The sequence below is a fragment of the Phocoena phocoena genome, chromosome 3, assembly GCF_963924675.1.
Source record: "Phocoena phocoena chromosome 3, mPhoPho1.1, whole genome shotgun sequence".
NCBI lineage: Eukaryota > Metazoa > Chordata > Mammalia > Artiodactyla > Phocoenidae > Phocoena > Phocoena phocoena.
Genome location: NC_089221.1, coordinates 46,261,674 through 46,285,072, shown reverse-complemented (window position 1 = coordinate 46,285,072; position 23,399 = coordinate 46,261,674). Strand labels below are relative to the sequence as shown.

The 23,399-nt window shown below is 38.2% G+C and overlaps 1 protein-coding gene across 5 annotated transcripts in view; it reads left to right on the top strand.

Moving 5' to 3' along the window:
- PDE4D (phosphodiesterase 4D) overlaps nt 1-17,409 on the top strand; it is an 867,194-nt gene extending 849,785 nt beyond the window's left edge. For all 5 annotated transcript variants that reach the window (XM_065873344.1, XM_065873345.1, XM_065873346.1 and 2 more), the window contains 9 exons: nt 4,690-4,783; nt 6,153-6,325; nt 6,882-6,980; nt 7,836-8,000; nt 9,252-9,351; nt 13,902-14,056; nt 15,483-15,605; nt 16,103-16,285; nt 16,996-17,409. In XM_065873344.1, the coding sequence (XP_065729416.1) occupies nt 4,690-4,783; nt 6,153-6,325; nt 6,882-6,980; nt 7,836-8,000; nt 9,252-9,351; nt 13,902-14,056; nt 15,483-15,605; nt 16,103-16,285; nt 16,996-17,409 (1,506 nt within the window). The remainder of the gene's footprint in view (nt 1-4,689; nt 4,784-6,152; nt 6,326-6,881; nt 6,981-7,835; nt 8,001-9,251; nt 9,352-13,901; nt 14,057-15,482; nt 15,606-16,102; nt 16,286-16,995) is intronic.
- Nucleotides 17,410-23,399: the final 5,990 nt, after the last annotated feature.

The window sequence follows — 23,399 nt, the reverse complement described above, 5'->3', positions numbered from 1 at the left end:
TCTTAGAAAGTGCCCTTGCGTTACAACTTAATTGACTCTCTGGAAATTGTCTTTAGGAAATCTCCCATACTCTTGGGAAAAAGAGGACTGCTTAAAATATTGTGTCATCTAATTATGTTGAAAGGAAATGTTGACTTCCTTGGAGCACCTCACAAGTGGGAGGGAGATAAGTGTGCCATGAAGGGTTTCTCCACCCATGCTTTTGAGTTTGGAACAAAGGCAGAAGGGTAGTCTGGGAATATATGTGTATGAATCAGAAATAATCAGTAGAATATAATCTGTCATTTATCAGTCTGTACAGTAGAATCCTTTCACTGGCATTTTTTTTGCCTCAGTTATCCGTACCAACTGGCTATTTTGATGAGTTGTGTAATCAAACTGACAGGAAAAGACACCTCGTTCTTCATATTCTGACAGATAAATCCAATCATTTGTGTGGCATATCTGCAGATACCAAGCAGTTTTTCTGCTTGGGCGTATGGCATCATATTCCTCCTACCAGGTTGCTTACAAGTTAGAAGGTGTCTCTATAGAAAAACTGGGCTCCTATCTACCTTTTCCAGGGGCACCAACTCCCCCACACCCCACGGAGGTTGCATCGTTTTTTAGTTACATTGAGAGAAATTCACGGAGGGCAGGTGGACAGTGGTTCCTGTATAACACACTGTAGAAATGCTAGGAGTGGCTGATAGCCTTACCTATTCCCCCAGCTTTTAAGAAAGGACTTTGTCATGACCAGGCAGTTCTTAATAGCAACTTTTATCTCATAGCACAGACAATTCAGGTCAAAGAAATATTTCATTAAATATATGTTTAAGATATTTAGCAGACTCTCTTGAATATATTTTGCCCAAAGAGTAGATTTTTTCCAAGAGTAAAATTTCATTCATTAAACAGGATTTACTTACCTTTGTGCCTTATGCGTGGTATTATTGTTATATTTTTGAAGCATGGTGACCATTTCTTATATGACTAATACCCTAATTATTTTTTGGAATTGGTAAGGGAGCTAGATATTTAGATATATATTTTGTGTGAGCCTAAGTATAGTTAGATCTTCTATCCATTTGCCCTGCAATGATAAAAATCAGCTATCACTATAAAAGGGCCCAGGAAACTGGGAGATAGAAAGAACTCAATGTTGAGCACCCACTGTGTGCCAGTGCGAGTTAAATAATCTAATATATTCCTGGTTGATAGCCTGTAATTTACTTAAGAAAATATAACTTTATAAAAAGATGAGCAGAAAATTTTTTGAACGCTATTGGAAATGTCTTCATGAACATTCTTGGAGGGTTCCAAATTTTATGTTTCCCCCAGCGGATCATAATATATAATGCTCAGTGAAAATAAGCAGCAACCCACGTTTCGTACACTACGTGATGCCAGTTTTAAAAATATATATACATCCTTGTGACTTATTTATTTCATAACTGGTTGTTTGTACCTCTTAATCCCCTTCTCTTATTTTGCCTATCCTTACCCTGCCCCCCACTCTGGCAACCACTAGTTTTTCTGTATATGCGAGTCTGTTTCTGTTTTGTTATATTTGATCATTTGTTTTGTTTTTTAGCTTCCACATATAAGTGAAAACATACAGTATTTGTCTTTCTCTGACTTCTTTCATTTAGCATAGCACTCTTCAGGTCCATCCATGTTGTCACAAATGGCAAGATTCCATTCTTTTTTATGGTTGAGTAATATTCCACCGGGTATGTGTGTGTGTGTGTGTGTGTGTATATATATATATATATATAGAGAGAGAGAGAGAGACACACACACACACATATATATGAGATATATATATATATATGTATATCTCATAAGATGTAATGTACAGAGGAAGACGCAAGAGGGAAGACATATGGGAACATATGTGTATGTATAGCTGATTCACTTTGTTATAGAGCAGAAACTAACACACCATTGTAAAGCAATTATACCCCAATAAAGATGGTTAAAAAAAAAAAAAGATGTAATGTACAGCACAGAGAATATAGACAATAAAATTACAATAACTTTGTATGGTACAGAATCTATAAAATGTTTAGTCACTGTTGTGTACCTGAAACTCATATGATATTTTTAAGTCAACTGTACTTCAACAAATATATATATACAAATGGGAAAAAAAGGCATAGAAGGAAATATAGCTATTTATATATGGTTATTAGCAGTGGGACAGTGGGGTTGTACATGAGTTCTAATTTTTTCTATATAGCTTTCTAGATTTTTTATATCCCATATGCATTTTATAATCAGAGTAAGTTATAAAAAAAAATACACAAAGAAAGTGAACTTTGTGTTCCTGAGTTTGAGAATAACCTCTCAACCTGTAAGTTAAACAACCAGAGGCATTTCTATTGGTTGTAGCCAGTTCTTCAGTTTTGACTGCAAGAGAGCGCTAATATGCATTTCTTGTTTTCCAAAGTCTGTTGAGGGCTTCCCTGGTGGCACAGTGGTTGAGAGTCCGCCTGCCGATGCGGGGGACATGGGTTCGTGCCCCGGTCTGGGAAGATCCCACATGCCGCGGAGTGGCTGGGCCCGTGAGCCATGGCTGTTGAGCCTGCGCGTCCGGAGCCTGTGCTCCGCAACGGGAGAGGCCACAACAGTGAGAAGCCCTCGTACTGCTTTAAAAAAAAAAAAAAAGTCTGTTGAAATTTTTTATTGATCTCTCTCAGTACTTTACAGTGATAAATTCTTATACCTAATCTAGGTGGTCAATAAGATTAACTCTGGAAGCTATTTGCCAAATTATCTTGAATTAGAACACCTTGGTATGAATTATGCAGAGAATCAAGATTTTTTTTAAAATTCTAATAAACTAATTAAATACTGAGTTAGAATTACATTTCAGGCATTACTAAACAATGAACTCACTACTCTCTTTTTCCAGACTTAAATGAGGATTTATGGGGAAATTCAAAATTTTAAAGGCTACTAAATATTAGAGTAATATGTGACTTTTTTGGATCAAGTATCTAATAGTTACTGTATGTTAATGTATGTTAAGAGAAATATTAAGGTATATTAAATGGGTTATTTAATATATTAATATATTTAATTTAAAAAATATATATTTAATATATTGGGTTATTTTGGAAGTCAAAGGAAGATACATTAAGAAGCAGTTGAAGTAGTTGAGAAAACCATAATTCAAAAAGAGTCATGTACCACAATGTTCATTGCAGCTCTATTTACAACAGCCAGGACATGGAAGCAACCTAAGTGTCCATGGACAGATGAGTTGATAATGAAGATGTGGCACATATATACAGTGGAATATTACTCAGCCATAAAAATAAATGAAGTTGAGTTATTTGTAGTGAGGTGGATGGACCTAGAGTCTGTCATACAGAGTGAAGTAAGTCAGAAAGAGAAAAACAAATACCATATGCTAACACATGTATATGGAATCTAAAAAAAAAAAATGGTTTTGAAGAACCTAGGGGCAGGACAGGAATAAAGACACAGACGTGGAGACGTAGAGAATGGACTTGAGGACATGGGAATGGGGAAGGGTAAGCTGAGACAAAGTGAGAGAGTGGCATGGAGATATATACACTACCAAATATAAAATAGGTAGCTAGTGGGAAGCAGCCGCGTAGCACAGGGAGATCAGCTCCGTGCTTTGTGACCACCTAGAGGGGTGGGATAGGGTGGGTGGGAGGGAGATGCAAGGGAGAGGGGATATGGGGATATATGTATATGTATAGCTGATTCACTTTGTTATAAAGCAGAAACTAACACACCATTGTAAAGCAATTATACTCCAATAAAGATGTTAAAAAAAAAAAAGCAGTTGATGGATGGAAAAGCATAACATCATGGAGAATTCTGGATTTTGATAACGCCATGTAGTGGTGGTAGATAAATTCCAGGTGATAGACAAATTTCTTTGGATAAAATAGGCACCGGAGCGCCAGTAAAATAAATTGTGAAGCAGTGAAGTTTCAACTGAACAGGTCAATTTTCAGTTGTTTTTATGGGACTTAGGAAGATTGGTAAATTCTGTGAATGTTTGAGAACCAATAAATCCCTACTTAGAAAAAACTTTACAAAGGAAATATCATATAGTATCTATTCAAATATTTTCTCCATAGTTCTGGGAGAGTACTCAAATACATCTATCCAGTTTTGCTTTGGGGGAAAAGACTACATTTTAACCTCTGACCAGTATACTTACTCATTTCTGCTAATGACAAATTAATTGGTGAAAACATACCATGTTTTATTGTGTGGCAACCCTTTTGTATGTTTCTAAATTAGTTTTTTTCTCTTCTCTAAATACTAATAATGCATGTTATTTTTTATGCCTTTTTTCCCCTTAATTAATGTCGTCCTTGAGTGTCTCAATCTGTGCTGTCCAATATGGTAGCCCCTAGCTACATGTAACTATTGAAGTTTAAATTAATTAAAATGAAATAAAATCCAGAGTTCAGCTCCTCATTTGCACTAGCCACATTTCAATTGCTTGATAGCCATATATGGCTAGTGGCTCCTGTAATGGATAGCGGAGATTATAGAATTTTTTCATCATTGTAGGAAGTTCTATTGGATGGCACTGATCTAAAGAGTCAGGATAGGTTAAAAATTCTTTGGCATATTTTCTGTATCTCAACATATGCTTATGTTATTTCACTTCAACTTTCCTCTTCTGTTATTTCATTTTATCTTTCTGTTTTTCAGTTTAAAAGGATGCTTAATCGAGAGCTCACCCATCTCTCTGAAATGAGTCGGTCTGGAAATCAAGTGTCAGAGTATATATCAAACACATTCTTAGGTGAGAATAACAATTTAAATGCAATTTTTAAAAGTTTTTTGCATTGTTTGTTTTTGGAAGCAGACTGGAGTGCAGACTTAATTTGGAAATAAGAGTTAGGAATTCCATTTGTTTTCATTCATCATATTAATAATTTGAGCCTCTAAGCTTTAGAACCTAAGGTGACAAAGGATGTGTTTTATCTTTTTGTTTTATTCAGGACTTCAGGGATTCTCTGAATTAAAGTTGTATATTGTCCGTTTTTCCAAAGTACTCAACTGTAAAATGTATCTTATAGAGAGATCTATTCATGCATTCAACAAATTCTTGTTAAACGCCAGTCATTGCTGGGCACTAGGTATTTAATGATCAATTAGAAATGGTCCCTAAACTCAATGAGTTGATAGCCTGATGGGCACCATGCCTGGTAGACTGGAGAGACAGATAAATATAACAGAAGAGCTAAAAAAAAGCTTGCTGATAATAGCTGACAGTATGGTGTACTGGGACACCACTACCCCACCCTCCATCCACAGAAAGAAAATGCAGTAAAGGAAAACCAATAACTTGAACACATCCTTGATCTGAATTTACTTTCAAAACAAAACTGTCATAATAGCTGATTAGCACATTCACTAAACAGGCATTTATTGAACACACACTCTGTGCAAGGACAAGTTAAAGGAGCTCACTGTCTTGAAATAGTGAATGAGTGTACTGAGACATCTGATGTCTTATTTGAAAACAACAATTAGCTTTTGTGAATCTGCTATTTAGTTATCAGATAATATTGGAGGTACTCTGCGCTCCCCATAAAACCTTATTGCATTATTCCCCCATCTCACTATCGTATAGAAAACGTAAACTAGCAGTAGCGATCTAAGTCCTTCACATACGCTGTGTTTGCTCCCACAGAATGACCCATTTCAGTAAGCTATTAGGTTCACACAGTGCTGTTTTTATATTCGTGCACGAAGTTTCTTCCATTTCAAAGTAGGTATTGAAACTGGAGTTCTTAATTGGCAAGAGCAGTGTTCTCACCACTAAGTGAATTTTAAATAGGAATGAAATCGATGAGCAGTGAAAATAACCAGTGTCTTTTGCCTTTTCCAAGTCTGCTATCGAAAGTTTTTCAAAAGACGTAATCACTGAATACATTGGATGTTAATTATTTTGCAGTGGAATTTATTTGCTTAATTTTGTGTTTGAGAGTATCAAATTAAGTCCACATCGAATTATAAATACTCAACTTCTTTAAAAGGAGTTTTACTTGGAAATATTTCCTAGAATATATACTGATCAATTAAAATCCGCCATTATGCATGTTATAATAAAAAAAACCCAGGTAGAATTAATAGTAAATGAAGAATTTTTTTTTTTAATTTTTAAGATAAGCAACATGAAGTGGAAATTCCTTCTCCAACTCAGAAGGAAAAGGAGAAAAAGAAAAGGCCAATGTCTCAGATCAGTGGGGTCAAGAAATTGATGCACAGCTCCAGCTTGACTAATTCAAGCATCCCAAGGTTTGGGGTCAAAACTGAACAAGAAGACATCCTTGCCAAGGTAAGACGATTTCAAGTATCCTGATCAGAAATATGCAGTGAACTTTGATACCTTCTCTTTTATATAAATGGAAAAGTTTATTAATTTGTGGGAGGTTTTTTTTGGAAGATGGGAAAGCCCTTTATAAAGCTCTTTCTAAATCACTTGGGTTTTATTAATATGTGGGTTTAGACAGGCAGTTTGGTGTTCTTTATTTTTGCATCTATATTTGATTCTTTGACCTTAAACAATTAAAAAGTCTTTTAGGAGAATAATTAAAGTTTTTGAGAGTAGGTTTTAACTATTGGAGAAATACTTTGAGATCAATATTTCAAGTATGTAAATATGTTTTATTGTCAGAGACGTAAGGTTAAGCCACACCATTCAGTTTCTAGTATGCTTCAGCGGATTTGCCTAAAGTTTGCCTGTACTTACATGGTGCATCATTACATTTAAAATGAATTTTTTTTTAATTTAATGATCTTTTCATTGAAGTCAGTAATTTTTAAATGATTGTGTTCATTGTTTCCTGTTCTACTTCTGCAATCAGATTTGTTCTATCTTTCGTTAACCCCAGGAACTAGAAGATGTGAACAAATGGGGTCTTCACGTTTTCAGAATAGCAGAGTTGTCTGGGAACCGGCCTTTGACTGTTATCATGCACACCATTTTTCAGGTAATGCAGTTAAGTTCTATCACCCCTCTTTTATTTGGTGTCATAACGTCCAGTCTGTGAATTGTGCATGCATTTTATCTTCTTCACTTCTTACCCTCTTTGACTTATTTTGATAACTTTTTTCAAAATAAGGATACAGAAAGGTTAGCTTGTGGGTAAAACACAAATCAATTGTGTTATTTTTTTCCATTGAAGAAAAAGATGTGATGTGGGCGAATTAAAGCACTTCATTAAAATAAGAATTTAAAAATCATCCACGTGATCCTGACTTGCATAGAGAATGGAGCGCTAACTTTACAAATTGAATAAGCCCTTTGCTGACTAATCTTAGTATGTAATTTCTTCAGTCACTGTCTTGTGGACTGCTCTCTTCTTCACATCGGTTTCTCATTCTTGTCAAGTTTTTGCCCCAGTTCAGTGTTAGGATTTATATGAGAAGTTGCAGCTATAAACACCCTGGGACATGGAAGGGCAGCTCCAACCCTCGAGAGGATATTGTGTCTCACTTGTTTTGATCCAGTATCCTTGTCATTGGTGTTGTACTGAAGCTGCCTTCAGGATCCCGGGACACAGATACTTTGATAGTTGGCAGCTCATTCCTGACACCATATAACTTGAGAAAAGCATTGCTGGGCTCCAGAAGGACAAGTCGACTCTGGTTTTGTCCCTGAAGTCCCTGGATCATTCCCAAGGGTTTTCATTGTCTTCACTAGACATTGAGAGAGTGCTACTCCCATTTCTGGGTTATCCATAGGCGACACTGGGGGTGATATTTTGTTGTTGTTGTTATTAACATACTGTATGGAAAATCTTTTCTATAAGGACAAAATGTTAAGAGAATTTCTTCTCCCCCAGGAACGGGATTTATTAAAAACATTTAAAATTCCAGTGGACACTTTAATTACATACCTAATGACCCTGGAAGATCATTACCACGCTGATGTGGCCTACCACAATAATATTCACGCTGCAGACGTCGTCCAGTCAACACACGTGCTGTTATCCACACCTGCTTTGGAGGTAAACCTGCTTTCTAAACCTTTGAAAACACTAACTTGCCACTCATAATGGTTTCTTCAACTTTTATACTGAAGGGGGCACAGGGCAAACAATAATCGACTTCACTAGAAATATTATTGAGTTATGGGAGCGAAATGTCATTGTGGTAAATAAACAGTTGAGTCTTTGATGAATTTTGTCTGTGATAATTAATCAAAGATTTAGGGGGCTTCCCTGGTGGTGCAGTGGTTGAGAGTCCGCCTGCCGACGCAGGGGCCGCGGGTTCGTGCCCCGGTCCGGGAAGATCCCACATGCCGCAGAGCGGCTGGGCCCGTGAGCCATGGCCACTGAGCCTGCGCGTCCGGAGCGTGTGCTCCGCAACGGGAGAGGCCACAGCAGTGAGAGGCCCACATACCGCAAAAAAAAAAAAAAAAAAAGATTCAGGGATTCCTGTGTTTTATGATACTGCTTCTTTGAAATGATCTAGTGGACATTCCACAAAGCAAATCTGGCTTCCTCAGTTTTCAGTTAGTGTGGGGTTTTTTGGGAATTTAGCCTGAGGATTTTTTCAGTTATAGTTCAAAGATGATTATTTTATAAAATATCAATACTAGCAATGCATTGGTATTTTTCATAGAACTTATTAGAAGGAAACACATCTTTAATGTTACCAGATCCTATGAAGTTGTTCCATTAAATGTTTAGTAAAGCAGTTTGATTTCCTTCATTGTTTGGGAGAGAGATTCTCTTTGCTAATATATTTCATAGTTCGGATTGTTTCATTATAAAACTGTTAATACGTCATCGTTTGAGTGAAGAGTTCTCAGCTGGGGGTGATTTTCCCTTTTACTCGTACTCCTCCCTTCCCCCAGGGACATTTGGCAATATGTGGAGACATTTTTAGCTGTCACAACTCGGGGCTACATGCTACTGGTATCTCATGGGTAGAGGCCAGGGATCCTACTAAAAATCCTGTAATTCACAGGATGGCCTCCCATAACGAACAATTATCCGGCCCCGAATGTCAGTTTTGCTGAGATTGATAGTCCCTGTTTAGAATGGAAGAAAAGAAAATAATTGCTCATGTCATTAATTTTATGCACATTTTCAGAATATCCTTAAACATCATCTTAAATACTTTTAAAATAAGCCATTATTTTCTATAAAAAATTTGTAGATGCTCATTTTTTTAATATTTAAAAAAAATATAACCATTGGAAAAGGTTTGATCATGAGTTATAATAAAATCAGATATTGTCTGGATTTTTTCAGGCTGTGTTTACAGATTTAGAGATTCTTGCAGCAATTTTTGCCAGTGCAATACATGATGTAGATCATCCTGGTGTGTCCAATCAGTTTCTGATCAATACAAGTAAGTAAAGCATACTTATTTTTGCAGAAAAAATCTTCCTTTGTACATTTTAGAATGACTGAGAGTCTTTATAGAATGACTGAGAGTCTTTATGTTTCCAGAGCCATAATGTTCTCTTGAGATGTGCAGATAGGCGTTTCAGTGGTAGCATATGTTAATGTAGTCTAGCTCTAAAAATTATATTCATATCCCATGAGGCATATGATGTTTGAAAAACATGCATTCCAATACTTCTCTAGAAATAATATATTACCATATTAGTAGACAAGGGCAATCAAAAGTGAAAATTTGCCAAAAGATGTCGATAGTTAGATTGCCCCTAAAGTTTCAAATAAAAGAAGTTATCAGAATAAATGTTAAATTCGTCATTTTCTGTAGGTTGTCATTTAATCCTCTCCAGAGGCTGTAACTCCTCTTTCCCTCTCCACCACCATGCCCTTCCCTGTTCTTTCCTTTTTATTTTATTTTTTTATTAGAAATATCTCCTTTATTTTATTTTTTTAAAATTTATTATTATTTTTTTTAATTTCTCGCCGCAGCATGCAGGATCTTAGTTCCCTGACCAGGGATTGAACCCCTGCCCCCTACCAGTGGAAGCGTGGCGTCTTAACCACTGGACCGCCAGGGAAGTCCTTGTTCTTTCCTTTTTAAATCTCCTGCTGAGGGCAGTAGGAACTTCTCTTTTGACTATCTCTTTTTATTTAGTATTTTTTTAACCATTAATTTTTTCTCACTGGTGACATTTCATAAAATAAGTCATCACTGAATTTGGAAATATAAAGAATAGTAGACTCTTCAGTGTGCGACACCTCTGACACAGCTGCATAGAAAACCTCTGTAGGGAATGTTAGTGGTGCTTGAGCTAGGCTTTTGCAAAGAGGTTAAGCTTTACAGAAATTCTCTTCTTTCTGTACTTGAAGTTAACTGGTAAATAATTTACGTGTACCATTCATTATTAAATTCCCTCACACCATGGTAGATTAACATTATAAAGTCAGTTTTATATATGAAAAAATAAAGTTCAAAGTTGTTAATGTTTTTCATATCTGTTAAGGGTTTGCCTTTCCTCTTTGCCGTGAGTTGTGGATAATAGTCTCCTGGTGCCCCATAGCAATCTAGCTCCAGTAGCATCTGTGCCTTCACCATTCATTCACAACACAGCCAGATTTAAAGAGAGAATTTAAGTATAGCCTTGTTTTGAGAGATTTAACTCAGATCTTTTGGATTATTTACCTATTTGTATATTTTTAATAGCCTCTGGACTGCCCTGTAACAGAATGCACTTTAGTAACTCACTCATGTATAGGAGGATTGAAAGTCATGGATTTCCAAAAATGTGTGGATAGTCAGTACATTTTAGAAGTCTGGTTTATGAACTTATTTATCTAGGATTAGACAGGATAACATTTCATGTTTCAGCCACCTTATGAGAACCTATAATGGGGTGCTTTCAGGAGTCACCAAAACATTACTATATACTGACACATAAATATTAATATACATTAGAGGCAGCTACATGAGTTTACATTGTATCATTGGTTAGGGTCGACTGTGTCCTTTCTGTAAAGAACAGGAAGTTCATATAGTAAAAGGTACACTGCCAATTTTTTATTATCCTGGCTTGATTCATTTTTTTGATTCTTATGTATGTCTTGATATGTTCTTAATTTTATAGATTTTTAACAAATACATATAAATTTTGTTTTAATTTTTGCCATTAAGAAAGGTGTGCATTTTTTCTTTAAATTAATAATACCAAAATCAGACCTATGTGTTTTCTTTGCATCCTATTATATATAATATTGTATGTTCCCATATTATAACATTAGAATTAAGAATAGAGAACAAATTAAAACAACTGATAATAAAGTCACTGTCTTCCAAGTACTCTGATACATTTTTCAAGAAAAATGAGGACCAACTCTATTATTCTTTCTTGTGGACCCTCTAAGGGCAAATGGGCTTAGGCTGGCATCAGAGTACCCGTGGAGTCTGCAGTTTAAACTAGCAAGGCCTCAGTCCACAGATGGATCTGATGCCCTTTAAAGTGTGAGAGCCACTGAGAATAGATAATGGAGACATGTATGGGGTAATTATGCATACAGGACAGCGGCCAAGGGTGTCTGTTTATTAAGGTCATTTTGCTGATGATCTGCCTGAGGTGGAAGGGTAACTGACCGTGTTTCTGGAAGCATTTTGTTATTCAGTGATGCTGGCAGATCTCCTTTCTGTGGGGCCTCAGCAGCACAGGGTAGTCAACAGCTTTGGATTGCTGATGTTTTCTTGACGGTGGGGTGTGATGAGGCTGTGTTATACCTGAAAGAGTGAATGAGCATCGTCACCTGGTAGATGAAAGTTATCCCAGTGTTGATCAGAACCCCAGGGCATCATGAGAATTACTGCCTTAGTTAGCTGTTAACTAGGGATCAAGCCAGCAATCATTTTATTTCAGGACTCAGAAGAGGCTTAGTAGCCAGTAACACAAGTAAGTTTTAGCTTCACAGCATACTCTAAGGGAGTCCCTCTAATACCTTGCAAACTTGTAATAAATAGCCTTATGAAATACCCTATCAGAATTATGTGATTATTTTTAGCTACAGTAAACCCTTTTCGATAGATGTTAAATTTGTGCTTTCTCTTTCTTTTGGGGATTGTTTGAGCGTCAGTGGCTCAGGCTAGCACAGTCTCGGCTCTTAGCCTGGAGCTGGCGCTGCCAACCTGTCCAAAGCCAAAGGCTGAATCTGTGTTTCTTGTAATAAAGACTTGGAATCATCAGATCAGACTTCCTGTAGATGGGAGGTCACCTGTTCTATTTTAAGGGAGGCTGCATGGCTCGCCGTGGTGGAGGGGCACTGGGGCTCACCTGGCTGATTCCTAGGCCAGAGACACCTCTGCTTCTTAGTTGTAGTGACAGTTTTCATTAATCATTCTGCTTCTATTAGTTTTAGGCGCCAGATGATTTGCTGTTAACGACACGTACACTCCTTGTAAACATGCTGCAGGTTTTGAGTCAGTTAAGCTTTTATATATGACGTAGGGGAATGGGGGACTCTGAATAGGATGTAAAGAAGTGGGAATTCCAGGTGAGAAGCTGCATAAGTCTTTTTCAAGGACAATACTATGTAAATAAATCCATAAAATGTAAATAGAATCATGAAATATTGAATAGAACACGTTAGGGGAGATTTATCTTAAAAAAAGCATTTCACATAACAGCATTGTTTTCTGAAACAGTGAAGCAGCGTCAGAACATATATAGCAGTAAATTTTACTTAGAAAACGAATACTTTCTGTTTATAGCAAAGATGCCTGGGTTTGGGGGGAAAAGATCTCCTCACACATTTGAACACAGTAGTCGTGTTCAAAGCTTATGACTTTTGAGATTCAAGAGCAGAGGCATTTCACTGTATGAAAGTGGAGCTGGACCTAGCGACAGTACACACACTTTATTTCACTGATCTCATTTTAAAATAAGCTTTCCACAGCTATATTTGTAGCTTATAAATAGAATGTTATTTTTCTGTATAAACCTAAAATCATAGGATTTCAGTCAAAATATACTTGAACCCCTCTCATCCTCCCTAGCTTCTTTAAAATAGTCATTGAATAGTATTGGATATTTCTTTATTAGAAAAGAACATATATTTTCCACACACGAGTCAGAAGAAAGATCAAATACATATGCTTTTAGTCTTTACAGTGACTTAAGTGGCAACAGAATGAAGCACCCGTCAGTTTTTTTTAATGACTACCTTATAGGTCTGAGTCTGCTATTTATAGGAACTAGGAAAGAGGCAGGATTTGTCACTACCTAAAATAGGTCCAGGGCAATTGTGGGGGAATGGCAGAATCTTCACTCTGGAGAAATGTAGGCAGCTAAACACCCGTCTCTGTGTGAAGCCCTGAACATGCAGCTGGGACGGGCAATATACATGTGTATAGTGACTGCCAAGATACTTGGAAAAGGAAATGGAAAAATGAATAAAGCTTTGCCTTTCAAAGCTATACTGTGAACCAAATAAGCACAAGCATGAACAAGTCTGATATTGTTCATGTGTTCCAAGCTGTTCTTGTACCTTCTCAGAGTACGAATAATCCTAAATCACATGCACTTTACATTGTATACAGTGTTGGGTAGGTGGTCCACAGTTGTCAGGAATACAACATTCTATGCTCTGGACATGTTGTAAATGTTAGGGATAATGTCTTCTTCTGCTGAGCTTACGGAGCTGCCTCTGGCAGATCCGGAGAGGAGGCTCAAGGTAACCTGGCCTAACTCTTCTTTCCCTTTAAAGCGGAGGAAGCTGAAGCCATGGGGTGAACTGACCTGCCGTGTGCCAGGAGCATTAGAATACACTCCCAAGATTCCAGGGATCTCTCTGTGGTTACATTAACTAGCAGACTTTCTCCTAGGTGTTGTCATGTAATGGGAATGCGAGCAGAGACGTTTAGGGGAAATTGCTTCCTAAACCCAAAATATCTCAGAATATGAAGAATAAGATAAACTTAGCCTAAATGGCTTTGCTAACCTTCTGTCTCTTTCTTTCAAGACTCTGAACTTGCCTTGATGTACAATGATTCTTCTGTCCTGGAGAACCATCATTTGGCCGTGGGCTTTAAGTTGCTTCAGGAAGAAAACTGCGACATTTTCCAGAATTTGACCAAAAAGCAAAGACAGTCATTAAGGAAGATGGTCATTGATATTGTAAGTAACTGATAAAAGCAAAAAGAGGACTGTGATGCAGGGTGTTTTTAAAAAGAAAAAAGAATGAGATGACTATCAGGGAAAGTATCGTGTATATTTCAAGATAACGCTGCCTTGTTTGTCCCAGAGGCTGGCCCTGCTGCTGGCAATGATGCTCCACTGCTAACAGTCTGGGGCTAAGAATAATGACAGCTTACCCTCATTCTAGGTTTATTTTCTGAACTCCTCCTGTCTGATGGCAGACAGAGATGGCTAACAAAAGCACAGGGAGCTGGCTAAAAAAATGGATTTTTTCCATTCAAAAACTGGAAAAAAAATCTCTGTCAGGGCAAGTGCCATGTAGAAACATGCATGACATTAGTCTTTTCTCTATGCATGTTCTTCACAGTGATTATGAGACACACGAATATCTCTGGTTGTCAAAAACGTAATCTGTTAAGCTTTGTACATACAAAGAAAGGCAGGTATTATCTGGTTTGGATAAGCAGAAAATTGACCAGAATATTGTTTCTGAAGTACTCTGTAAGCAACCTTGACTCACTCCATCGTAGTCCAGTAACCACTTTCTAGCACAAGGGATAGAAAAACTTCAAAACGTGCAATGGGGCTTCCCTGGTGGCGCAGTGGTTGGGAGTCCGCCTGCCGATGCAGGGGACACGGGTTCGTGCCCCGGTCCAGGGAAGATCCCACATGCCGCGGAGCGGCTGGGCCTGTGAGCCATGGCCGCTGAGCCTGCGCGTCCGGAGCCTGTGCTCCGCAACGGGAGAGGCCACAACAGTGAGAGGCCCGCATGCGCAAAAGCAAACAAACAAAACGTACGATGATGTCTTATCTATGGAAATATCCCTTTCTATCACTATGAAAGTGGCTGCCAGTGCCTGCTGTTTCTGTATACTGCACATATGTATCTGGGCTTCCAGGGAAGGTGATAGCAAAGGGGAGAAGACTCTGCCCCAAGAAGCAGTAAAGGATTCCCACACACAGCTATTAGACAGCAGAGTGGTTCTCCATTTCTTCTCACGTTCTCCATGATATTTTTATGTGCAAATTCTGACTTTTTTCCCCTGGACGTTTTTTACTTATTAAAATACTCTTTGTTGGGACTTCCCTGGCGGTCCAGTGGTTAAGACTTCGTGCTTCCACTACAGGACACACGGGTTCGATCCCTGGTCAGGGAACTAAGATCCCACATGCCAAGAGGTGTGGCTAAAAAAAAGAAAAGAAAAGAAATATCTCTACTGTATAGCACGGAGAACTCTACTCTCAATGCTCCATAATGACCTGTATGGGAAAAGAATCTAAAAAATAAAGAGTGGATATATGTATTGTATAACTGATTTACTTTGCTGTACGTGTGAAACTAACACAACATTGTAAATCAACTACACTGCAATAAAAATTTTTTTAAAATACCCTGTCTTTTAAGGTACTTGCAACAGACATGTCAAAGCACATGAATCTGCTGGCTGATTTGAAAACTATGGTTGAAACTAAGAAAGTGACAAGTTCTGGAGTTCTTCTTCTTGATAATTATTCTGATAGGATTCAGGTAAAGCATTCGAATTTGCTGTGTCTGAGTGTGTGTGTGTGTGTGTGTGTGTGTGTGTGTGTACACACGTCTGTGTGTCTAGCTTAGATAAGATTTATGTCTCCTTTTCTCCAACTTACAATTTTAGTAGCTATAAGCAGGATTTTTATCCAAATTCTTAATCTTGAGAATTAACCAGATAAAATCCTGTTGGCCTTTTCAAGTGGAAATGCGTTAAAAAAAAAAAAAGTAACATCCTACGAAACCAACCACTTACGCAGCTCTGAATTTAATCAACCATGCACATGAACAGTTTCTCTTATGACACTTAGATGCAGTAGAAGTGGCATAATTTGGGACTATTAATACAGGTGTGAACTTCACACAGACACACCATGGTCGAGCTGTCTGGCACGACTCTTACACTACATGTATTTTTAAGTGTCACAGTCATCTGATGTGAATTTCTAGTAAAAATGGAGCAGGTGCTAAATAGAGAAGGCATTGATCTGTTTTAGGTCCTTCAGAACATGGTGCATTGTGCCGACCTGAGCAACCCAACCAAGCCTCTCCAGCTATACCGCCAGTGGACGGACCGCATCATGGAGGAGTTCTTCCGCCAAGGGGACCGAGAGAGGGAGCGGGGCATGGAGATAAGCCCCATGTGTGACAAGCACAATGCCTCTGTGGAAAAATCACAGGTGATGCCTTAAGCATAAAGCTTTCAGAGAGAACACAACTACACGGAACATTCGGTTACGCCGTATGCATGTCACACAGTATTTTATTGGGTTTTCTTAATTACTTTCTTTTGTCAAGCTCAATGTCCACCTTAGTGTTTGCAAGCCAAAAAATTCTTTGATTCTTAGAATTTATATTCATATAGTCACATATACGTTCATAGACGGTATATTCATTCATTGTGACTATATGTACATAGTATATTCATATGTGTAGAATTATTTCAGCTATCTCAATTCATAAGTGAATAAAGTTATATGAATCCATATAGAGTACATGGCATTATTTCAGCTCTGTGGATTTACCTACGAATGGGCTATTCTAAAATAAAGTCCCAGCCTCAAGCCAAGTCCTGCCATGTAAACAACCGGAGGTTTTTTTACATCACAGACTCTTGGACTCAGAGTTCGAGAAGCTAGTTTTTACCAGGTAGTAACGACATTTTTTTATTGGTCTGCTACCTAAAATAATGACTGTTTTACCAAACTAAGGTTAGTAGTCTTCAGCTCAGTGTTATACTTGCAGAGCATATTATATATTTTTCTGTAAATTCTATATATCATATATAAAAATTTAATTCAACATATCAATTAGTTACATTTGAGGGGGCTCCGTTAACCTCTTCCATTGTTTCTTAGTCCCAATCGGCTTTGTTTTTTTTTTTAATCAGGTGGGCTTCATAGACTACATTGTTCATCCTCTCTGGGAGACGTGGGCAGACCTGGTCCATCCTGACGCCCAGGACATTTTGGACACTTTGGAGGACAATCGTGAGTGGTACCAGAGCACGATTCCTCAGAGCCCCTCCCCGGCACTGGATGACCAGGAGGAGGGCCGGCAGGGTCAAACCGAGAAGTTCCAGTTTGAACTGACTTTAGAGGAGGACGGCGAGTCAGACACCGAAAAGGACAGTGGGAGTCAAGTGGAAGAAGACACTAGCTGCAGTGACTCCAAGACGCTCTGCACTCAAGACTCGGAGTCCACCGAAATCCCCCTGGACGAGCAGGCGGAAGAGGAAGCCGTGGGAGAGGAGGAGAGCCAGCCCGAGGCCTGTGCCGTCGGAGATCACTCGCCCGACACATAACAGGGCAGAGACTTCCATGCCTTCTGTTTGTGTTTTTTGTTTTTTTAAGTAGAAACATTGTTTCCAAAGTGCATGTCACATGCCACAACTACGGTCACACCTCACTGTCATCTGCCAGGACGTTTGCGGAACAAAACTGACCTTGACGACTCAGTCTAGCGCTCAGGAATATCGTCACCAGTTTTTTCACCTCCATGTCATCAGAACGAGGGGGACATCTCCACGAACGGCAGTGTCCGAAGACTGCAGCTCGGTCGAGCTGAAGAAGCAGAGAAAATCAACTCCAAAGTGTTTTCTGGGGAGTGTGGCTCATCAGGCAGCCCAAAAGTTGAGATGATTTGGGGGTTCTTTTCCTTTTTATTTGTTTGCAATATTTTCAGCAGAAAGAAGGCATTACGTGGACGGAGTGAAGCAACACATGGGTCAGGAACAGGACACATTGTGAAGCTGTTACCGGGAAGAAGATGAGCCACAGAAATTGCGTACTTTTCTCATTTCAAGTCTTCCTGATACCTGACTGACAGTGTGGTCCAGTGAGTTGCACTGACCTCTACATTTTGTATGATATGTAAAACAGATTTTTTGTAGCGCTTACTTTTATTATTAAATGTATTGAGGTATTATATTTAAAAAACTACGTTCAGAACTTCATCTGCCACTGGTTATTTTTTTTTCTACGGAGTAACTTGCAAGTTTTCAGTACAAATCTGTGCTACACTGGATAAACCTAATTTACAAATTTTACTTGCACCTTAGACTTCATAGCAATTAACCGATTTGTAGTGACCCATCGTTTTATATACCGATGACTTCCATATTTTAAAAACAAAAATTGACTTTATGTTGCAGGAAACCCTTTTTGTAGGTCTTCGTTTACTGGCTTTTCGTTTCACTCCTTTCAGACACGCAGAGTTGCTCCCCACTTACATTTCTCTTCACCGTGTGCAGAGTGAATACTCGTTCCGTAATACTTTGATGTGCATTCTGTCTAATGTGTCTCAAGCCTCATGGACACTCAGTCATCAGTTGGTGTTGTCTGAAGCAAGTGAGAGATATATAAATACCCAGTAGCTAAAATGGTCAGTCTTTTTTAGATATTTTCCTACTTAGCGTCTTCTGAGAACATTTTGCTGTGGCGATAGACCCTCATTTCACAAGTGCATGTCTTTGTAATAACCCACACATTTCATGCTCGTTTTTGTTTTCACAGTCATAGTAAGAACTTTTCCCCCCTGTGCTGCTTCATTATCAGTGTGTGTTTGAACCTCTGTCCACATTCACTGCGTGGGGTCTTATCAGATATATCACCACCATGCTGACTGATGCAAAGAACAGGTAGTCAAGTTAGAGTTAGAATTCTTTTCTGCCATGAGGTCACATATAATGACTAGCTTTTACTTTTGATTTACAAAGAAACGTTAACAGCTAGCTAGGTAATTTTTTAACAATATTAGCAGAATATATTAATGAAGACCAGTACAATGAATGCTCTTTTGTTTCTCTGATTTCACCATGGGATTAAGAACTGTATGAGGAATATTCCTGAGAAGTGATTTTAAGTGTAGCAATGACTCTTCCTTAAAGGACAGCCATGTAACACGTAGCACTTGATTTATCAGTTATCATTGATCCATAGGTATGTCTTGTGGAGAAGAACTTCTTTAAATACACTGACAGAAAGAAGTTGATGATGCCCCTGGCACCAGAGATTTGGCAGTATAATGCCGTTTTAAAATACTGGGCTGGGTAAGAAGATTCTGCGTAAGTCAAACATTAGAGATCGCTGTTGGCTAAATTTAGCATCAAGAAATGTATTACAATTTTAGAGATTGATTCCCAGTATTTATGTTCAGTTGGCATCTTGGGGCATTTATTTAGTTTGGACTTCCTTCCCACTTCAGCTCTTAATAAAGTGTTTACCGTCTCTGTGAAGAGTTTGGAGCCCGAATAATCATTTTTTAGAGCGACATCCAAGAACCCAAGTAGAGGCTAAAGGAGTATCCTACCAAACGGAAAATAAATAAAACACTAAATAAAATTGTAACCCTGAAAAACATTTATATTGGGGGTGTCAAAAGAAGCCATCTGGGGACTAATCACTAAGTCGGCAGCCAGGGAAATGACCCAAGCTGAAGATACTAGTTTAATCCCCTGAGATCCGCTGATGCTTAGGAATTTGGATAGAAAAATTATGTAGCTCCGATCTTTCACACAGAGCACAGGATAGGAATTGACCAATTAATTATCAGATTTCCACCCTCCTTCCCCTGTAAAAACCAGACTTTCAAAGAAAGTCTTATGTTTGGCAAGTGGTTTCACAAGAATATTTGGAAACTTGTTTCCATTTTAATTTTATTTGTCCCTGATGGAGGTTTAGAGGAAAAGGCAAAGAATCTAGTGTTTATTCCTTTCTCCAAAATATTCTCATTCCCTCCCCTCCCTAATGCTTGGTATTTCCCCCACAGAGTGCCTAGAATCTTAATAATGAAAAAAAAAAATTAAAACAGCAATATGTCACAAACAAATCCAGACCTGAAAAGATTTATAACTGCACTAAAAAAGAGAGGCTTTTTTTTTTTCTCAATTTGTTGGGTTTTAATGGTCACGTGTTGTAAAGATATCCACTGATGGACAATCAAATTGTAGAAGAGACATAATATCCAAAAGATAGGGACTAGTGCGCTATACAATATACTTCTCCTCTCCCTTCCCTTTCGCCAAAGTGTGCTTCAGAATTATAGACCGCTTTAAAAAGAATATCCTTTTACAAGTGACTTTACATTTCCTAAAATGCCATAAGAAAATGCAATATCTGGGTACTGTACAGGGGAGAAAATGTCCAAGTTTGCATAAAACCAGTACATTTCAGCTTGCAAGTTACTAAACACAATAATGCTGTTTTAATTTTCTTTTACGTCACTTAAAATTCACAAGAAAATAATGTAGATAGAACAAATTGCAGACAAGGAAAAAAAAACTTGAATGAAGTGGATTTTACAGAAAGCTTTATGATACTCTTTGAATGCATTATTTATTTTTTGTGCCATGCATTTTTTTCTCACCAAATGACCTTACCGGTAATACAGTCTTGTTTGTCTGTTTACAACCATGTATTTATTGTAATGTACATACTGTAATGTTAATTGTAAATTATCAGTTCTTATTAAAACATCATCCCGCAAAGGGATGGTGTTGATATATTTGGAAACTCTTGGTGAGAGAATGAATGGTGTGTATACATACTCCTTGTACATTTTCTTTTCTTCTATAAAATAGTCTTGTCACCTTAGAGCTTGTTTATGGAAGATTCAAGGAAACGATAAAATACATAAAGGTATATAAAATTAAGAAAACATAGCTGCAGGTCTTTGGTCCCAGGGCTGTGCCTTAACTTTAATCAATATTTTCTTCTGTTTTGCTGCCTTTGAAAGTTAGGTAGTGGTGGGGCTAGGGCTGGGCATTTCACATCTAAGCTTTGATCTGTTGGATTTCTGGCAACAGCTGGATTTTACAGAAACACAGACAACGTCTGGAGCATTCTGAGACCCTTTTGAGAGACAAGCCCTTAGGTACTTTTTGCCATGAAGCAGCATGGCATATACGATGGTGATTTTTCCCTATCAGATACTAACTGAGCTACGTTAGTTAGTTACATTTGATTTTTTATTTTCAAACACTACTGGGAAGATATATTCTTGTCCAGTGATTATAAAAAGTCTTTTTTGGCTTCTAGAGCACATGGGCAAACAAATTTGATTTGAAATTAGAGCCGTAGGTCACGTGTGTTAGTAATTTATTCCTTGGCTTCCTGTCATGTTAAGGAAATATATAATATGAAAAAGGTCATGTTTTTAACCCTTCAACTAAGATGAACCAAATTTCCTTACGTATGTAAATCCACGTATTTAAACACAAAGTTTTATATGATGCCAATTCACACGGCATAATGGATTCACCATTCTCTAGAATCTGTTTCAGCAAAACTTGAATTGCTTTAGAATTTTTAAATTCAACTTTGCACAGCTCCTAAAAGCTATGAAAAATTCCCAGTGGCCCAGCCCTCAGGATGTGTGACTTAGTGAAAGGAGAGATTCTTTTTCTAGAAAAAATGAGCCTCCTTTTATTTTCTTTCTTTCTTTCTTTCTTTCTTTTTTTTTTTTTTGACACAAACTGTAGATTTTAGCAGCCCTGGCCCAAAGGAATTTGATTACTTTTGTTTTAAACAGTACAACGGGGACACTATAATTACAAAAAAACATCCTTACTGATTTTAGTTGTTTTTAATTTGATTTCTTTGGATATATTTTCAGAGTGGTAAATTGTGTGTGAGCATTACAAATGATGATTCTTTTAGTGGTTTCATAGCCTCTCTTACAGCCCATGGGGATAGTACTGTACATCAATACCTTCATATGAAATTTTTATATGCAATGGAAATAAAAGCATGGGTTGATTCTGCCTATTTATGACTCGATCTTTTACAAATAAAAGGTTATTCATTTTAACTTGTAGTTCAGTCAGCACAGGTGTCCGAGGGCCATGAAGATTGTTAAGGAGGGATAGAGGAGGATAGTGACATCATACATTACTATTGATAGTCACAGTCCAATGAAACCAAATTATGTAGATTAATCTTGCTGCAGAAAAAAAATGCCAAAATTATGTAAATGGCCTACAACATTAAGCACAGTGTTTTGTAAACAACCTTGGGAAGGGGACTTCTCTAATTGAGTCTGCTGGCATCCTGAAAGTTATTCAGATACTCCACAGTTATTTGTTGGGTCCCTACTCTGCAGACTACAAGGTTGTGAGGATTCAGCAGGGAACGAGACATAATTCCTGCTTTTGTGAGCTTACGGTCTAGAAGAGACAAAGGTATTAAAGCATCCCGTACACAGCATTGTAGGTGTCCTCAGTGCGGCAAAGAAGCTCAGGTGCTGCCATTGAGCAGGAACCTGACCTTGGTCTCTTCTGGAGGGCCGGAGAAGGCTTTCTTCGGGAAGCGATTTGGGGCTGAGCTCTGAAGGATCGTGAGAGGTAACTTGGCAAAAAGCAAGAGCTGACACAAAGAAGAGGAGGATCCAGACAGAGAAAACATTTGCAAAAGTCCTGAGGTGCAGATGAGCTCCAGACCTCTGGAGAAATGGAAGGAAAACACTCCTGTTCCATCACTCATTACTCCCTCACCCTGCTTTCTTTCCTCTATAACACTTATCGCAAATTGACATATGCATCTGTTTGTTTATTGTCCGTCTGTCCCACCAGAACATAGCTTCACGAGAGTAGAGTCTTTGCTCACCGGTGTATCCCGCACACCTAAAACGATGCACAGTAGGTGTTTAATATTCGTTGAATAGGGACTTCCCTGGTGGTGCAGTGGTTAAGAATCTGCCTGCCAATGCAAGGGACATGGGTTCGAGCCCTGGTCCAGGAAGATCCCACGTGCCGCGGAGCAACTAAGACTGTGCGCTGAGCCTGCACTCTACAGCCCACGAGCCACAACTACTGAGGCCACATGCCACAACTGCTGAAGCCCGTGTGCCTAGAGCCCGTGCTCCACAACAAGAGAAGCCACCACAATGAGAAGGCCGTGCACTGCAACGAAGAGTAGCCCCCGCTCGCCGCAACTAGGGAAAGCCTATGCACAGCAACAAAGACCCAACACAACCAAATAAATAAATAAATAAATAATATTTGTTGAATATAGACACCAAACTGATATTGGATATAATTCAATCTGGTGATCCAGAGATTAGGGTTGATACTGTAAAAATATTCTGGCTGTTTTTTTCTTTTTGAGCTTGTCAAGATCCTAGATAAAGAGAGGTTACCGTTTTCTACCCTGTTGCTAACTAAAGACTCTGCCTCTTCCTCACAATTTCTCCTTTTTTCCCCTGAATGGCAGAAAATCAGTTTTCATGATGAGGAGAGTAAAGAAATCAGAAAAAGTTTAATCCCTAAATCGTAACTAGAATAGAGTTAGTTCAATA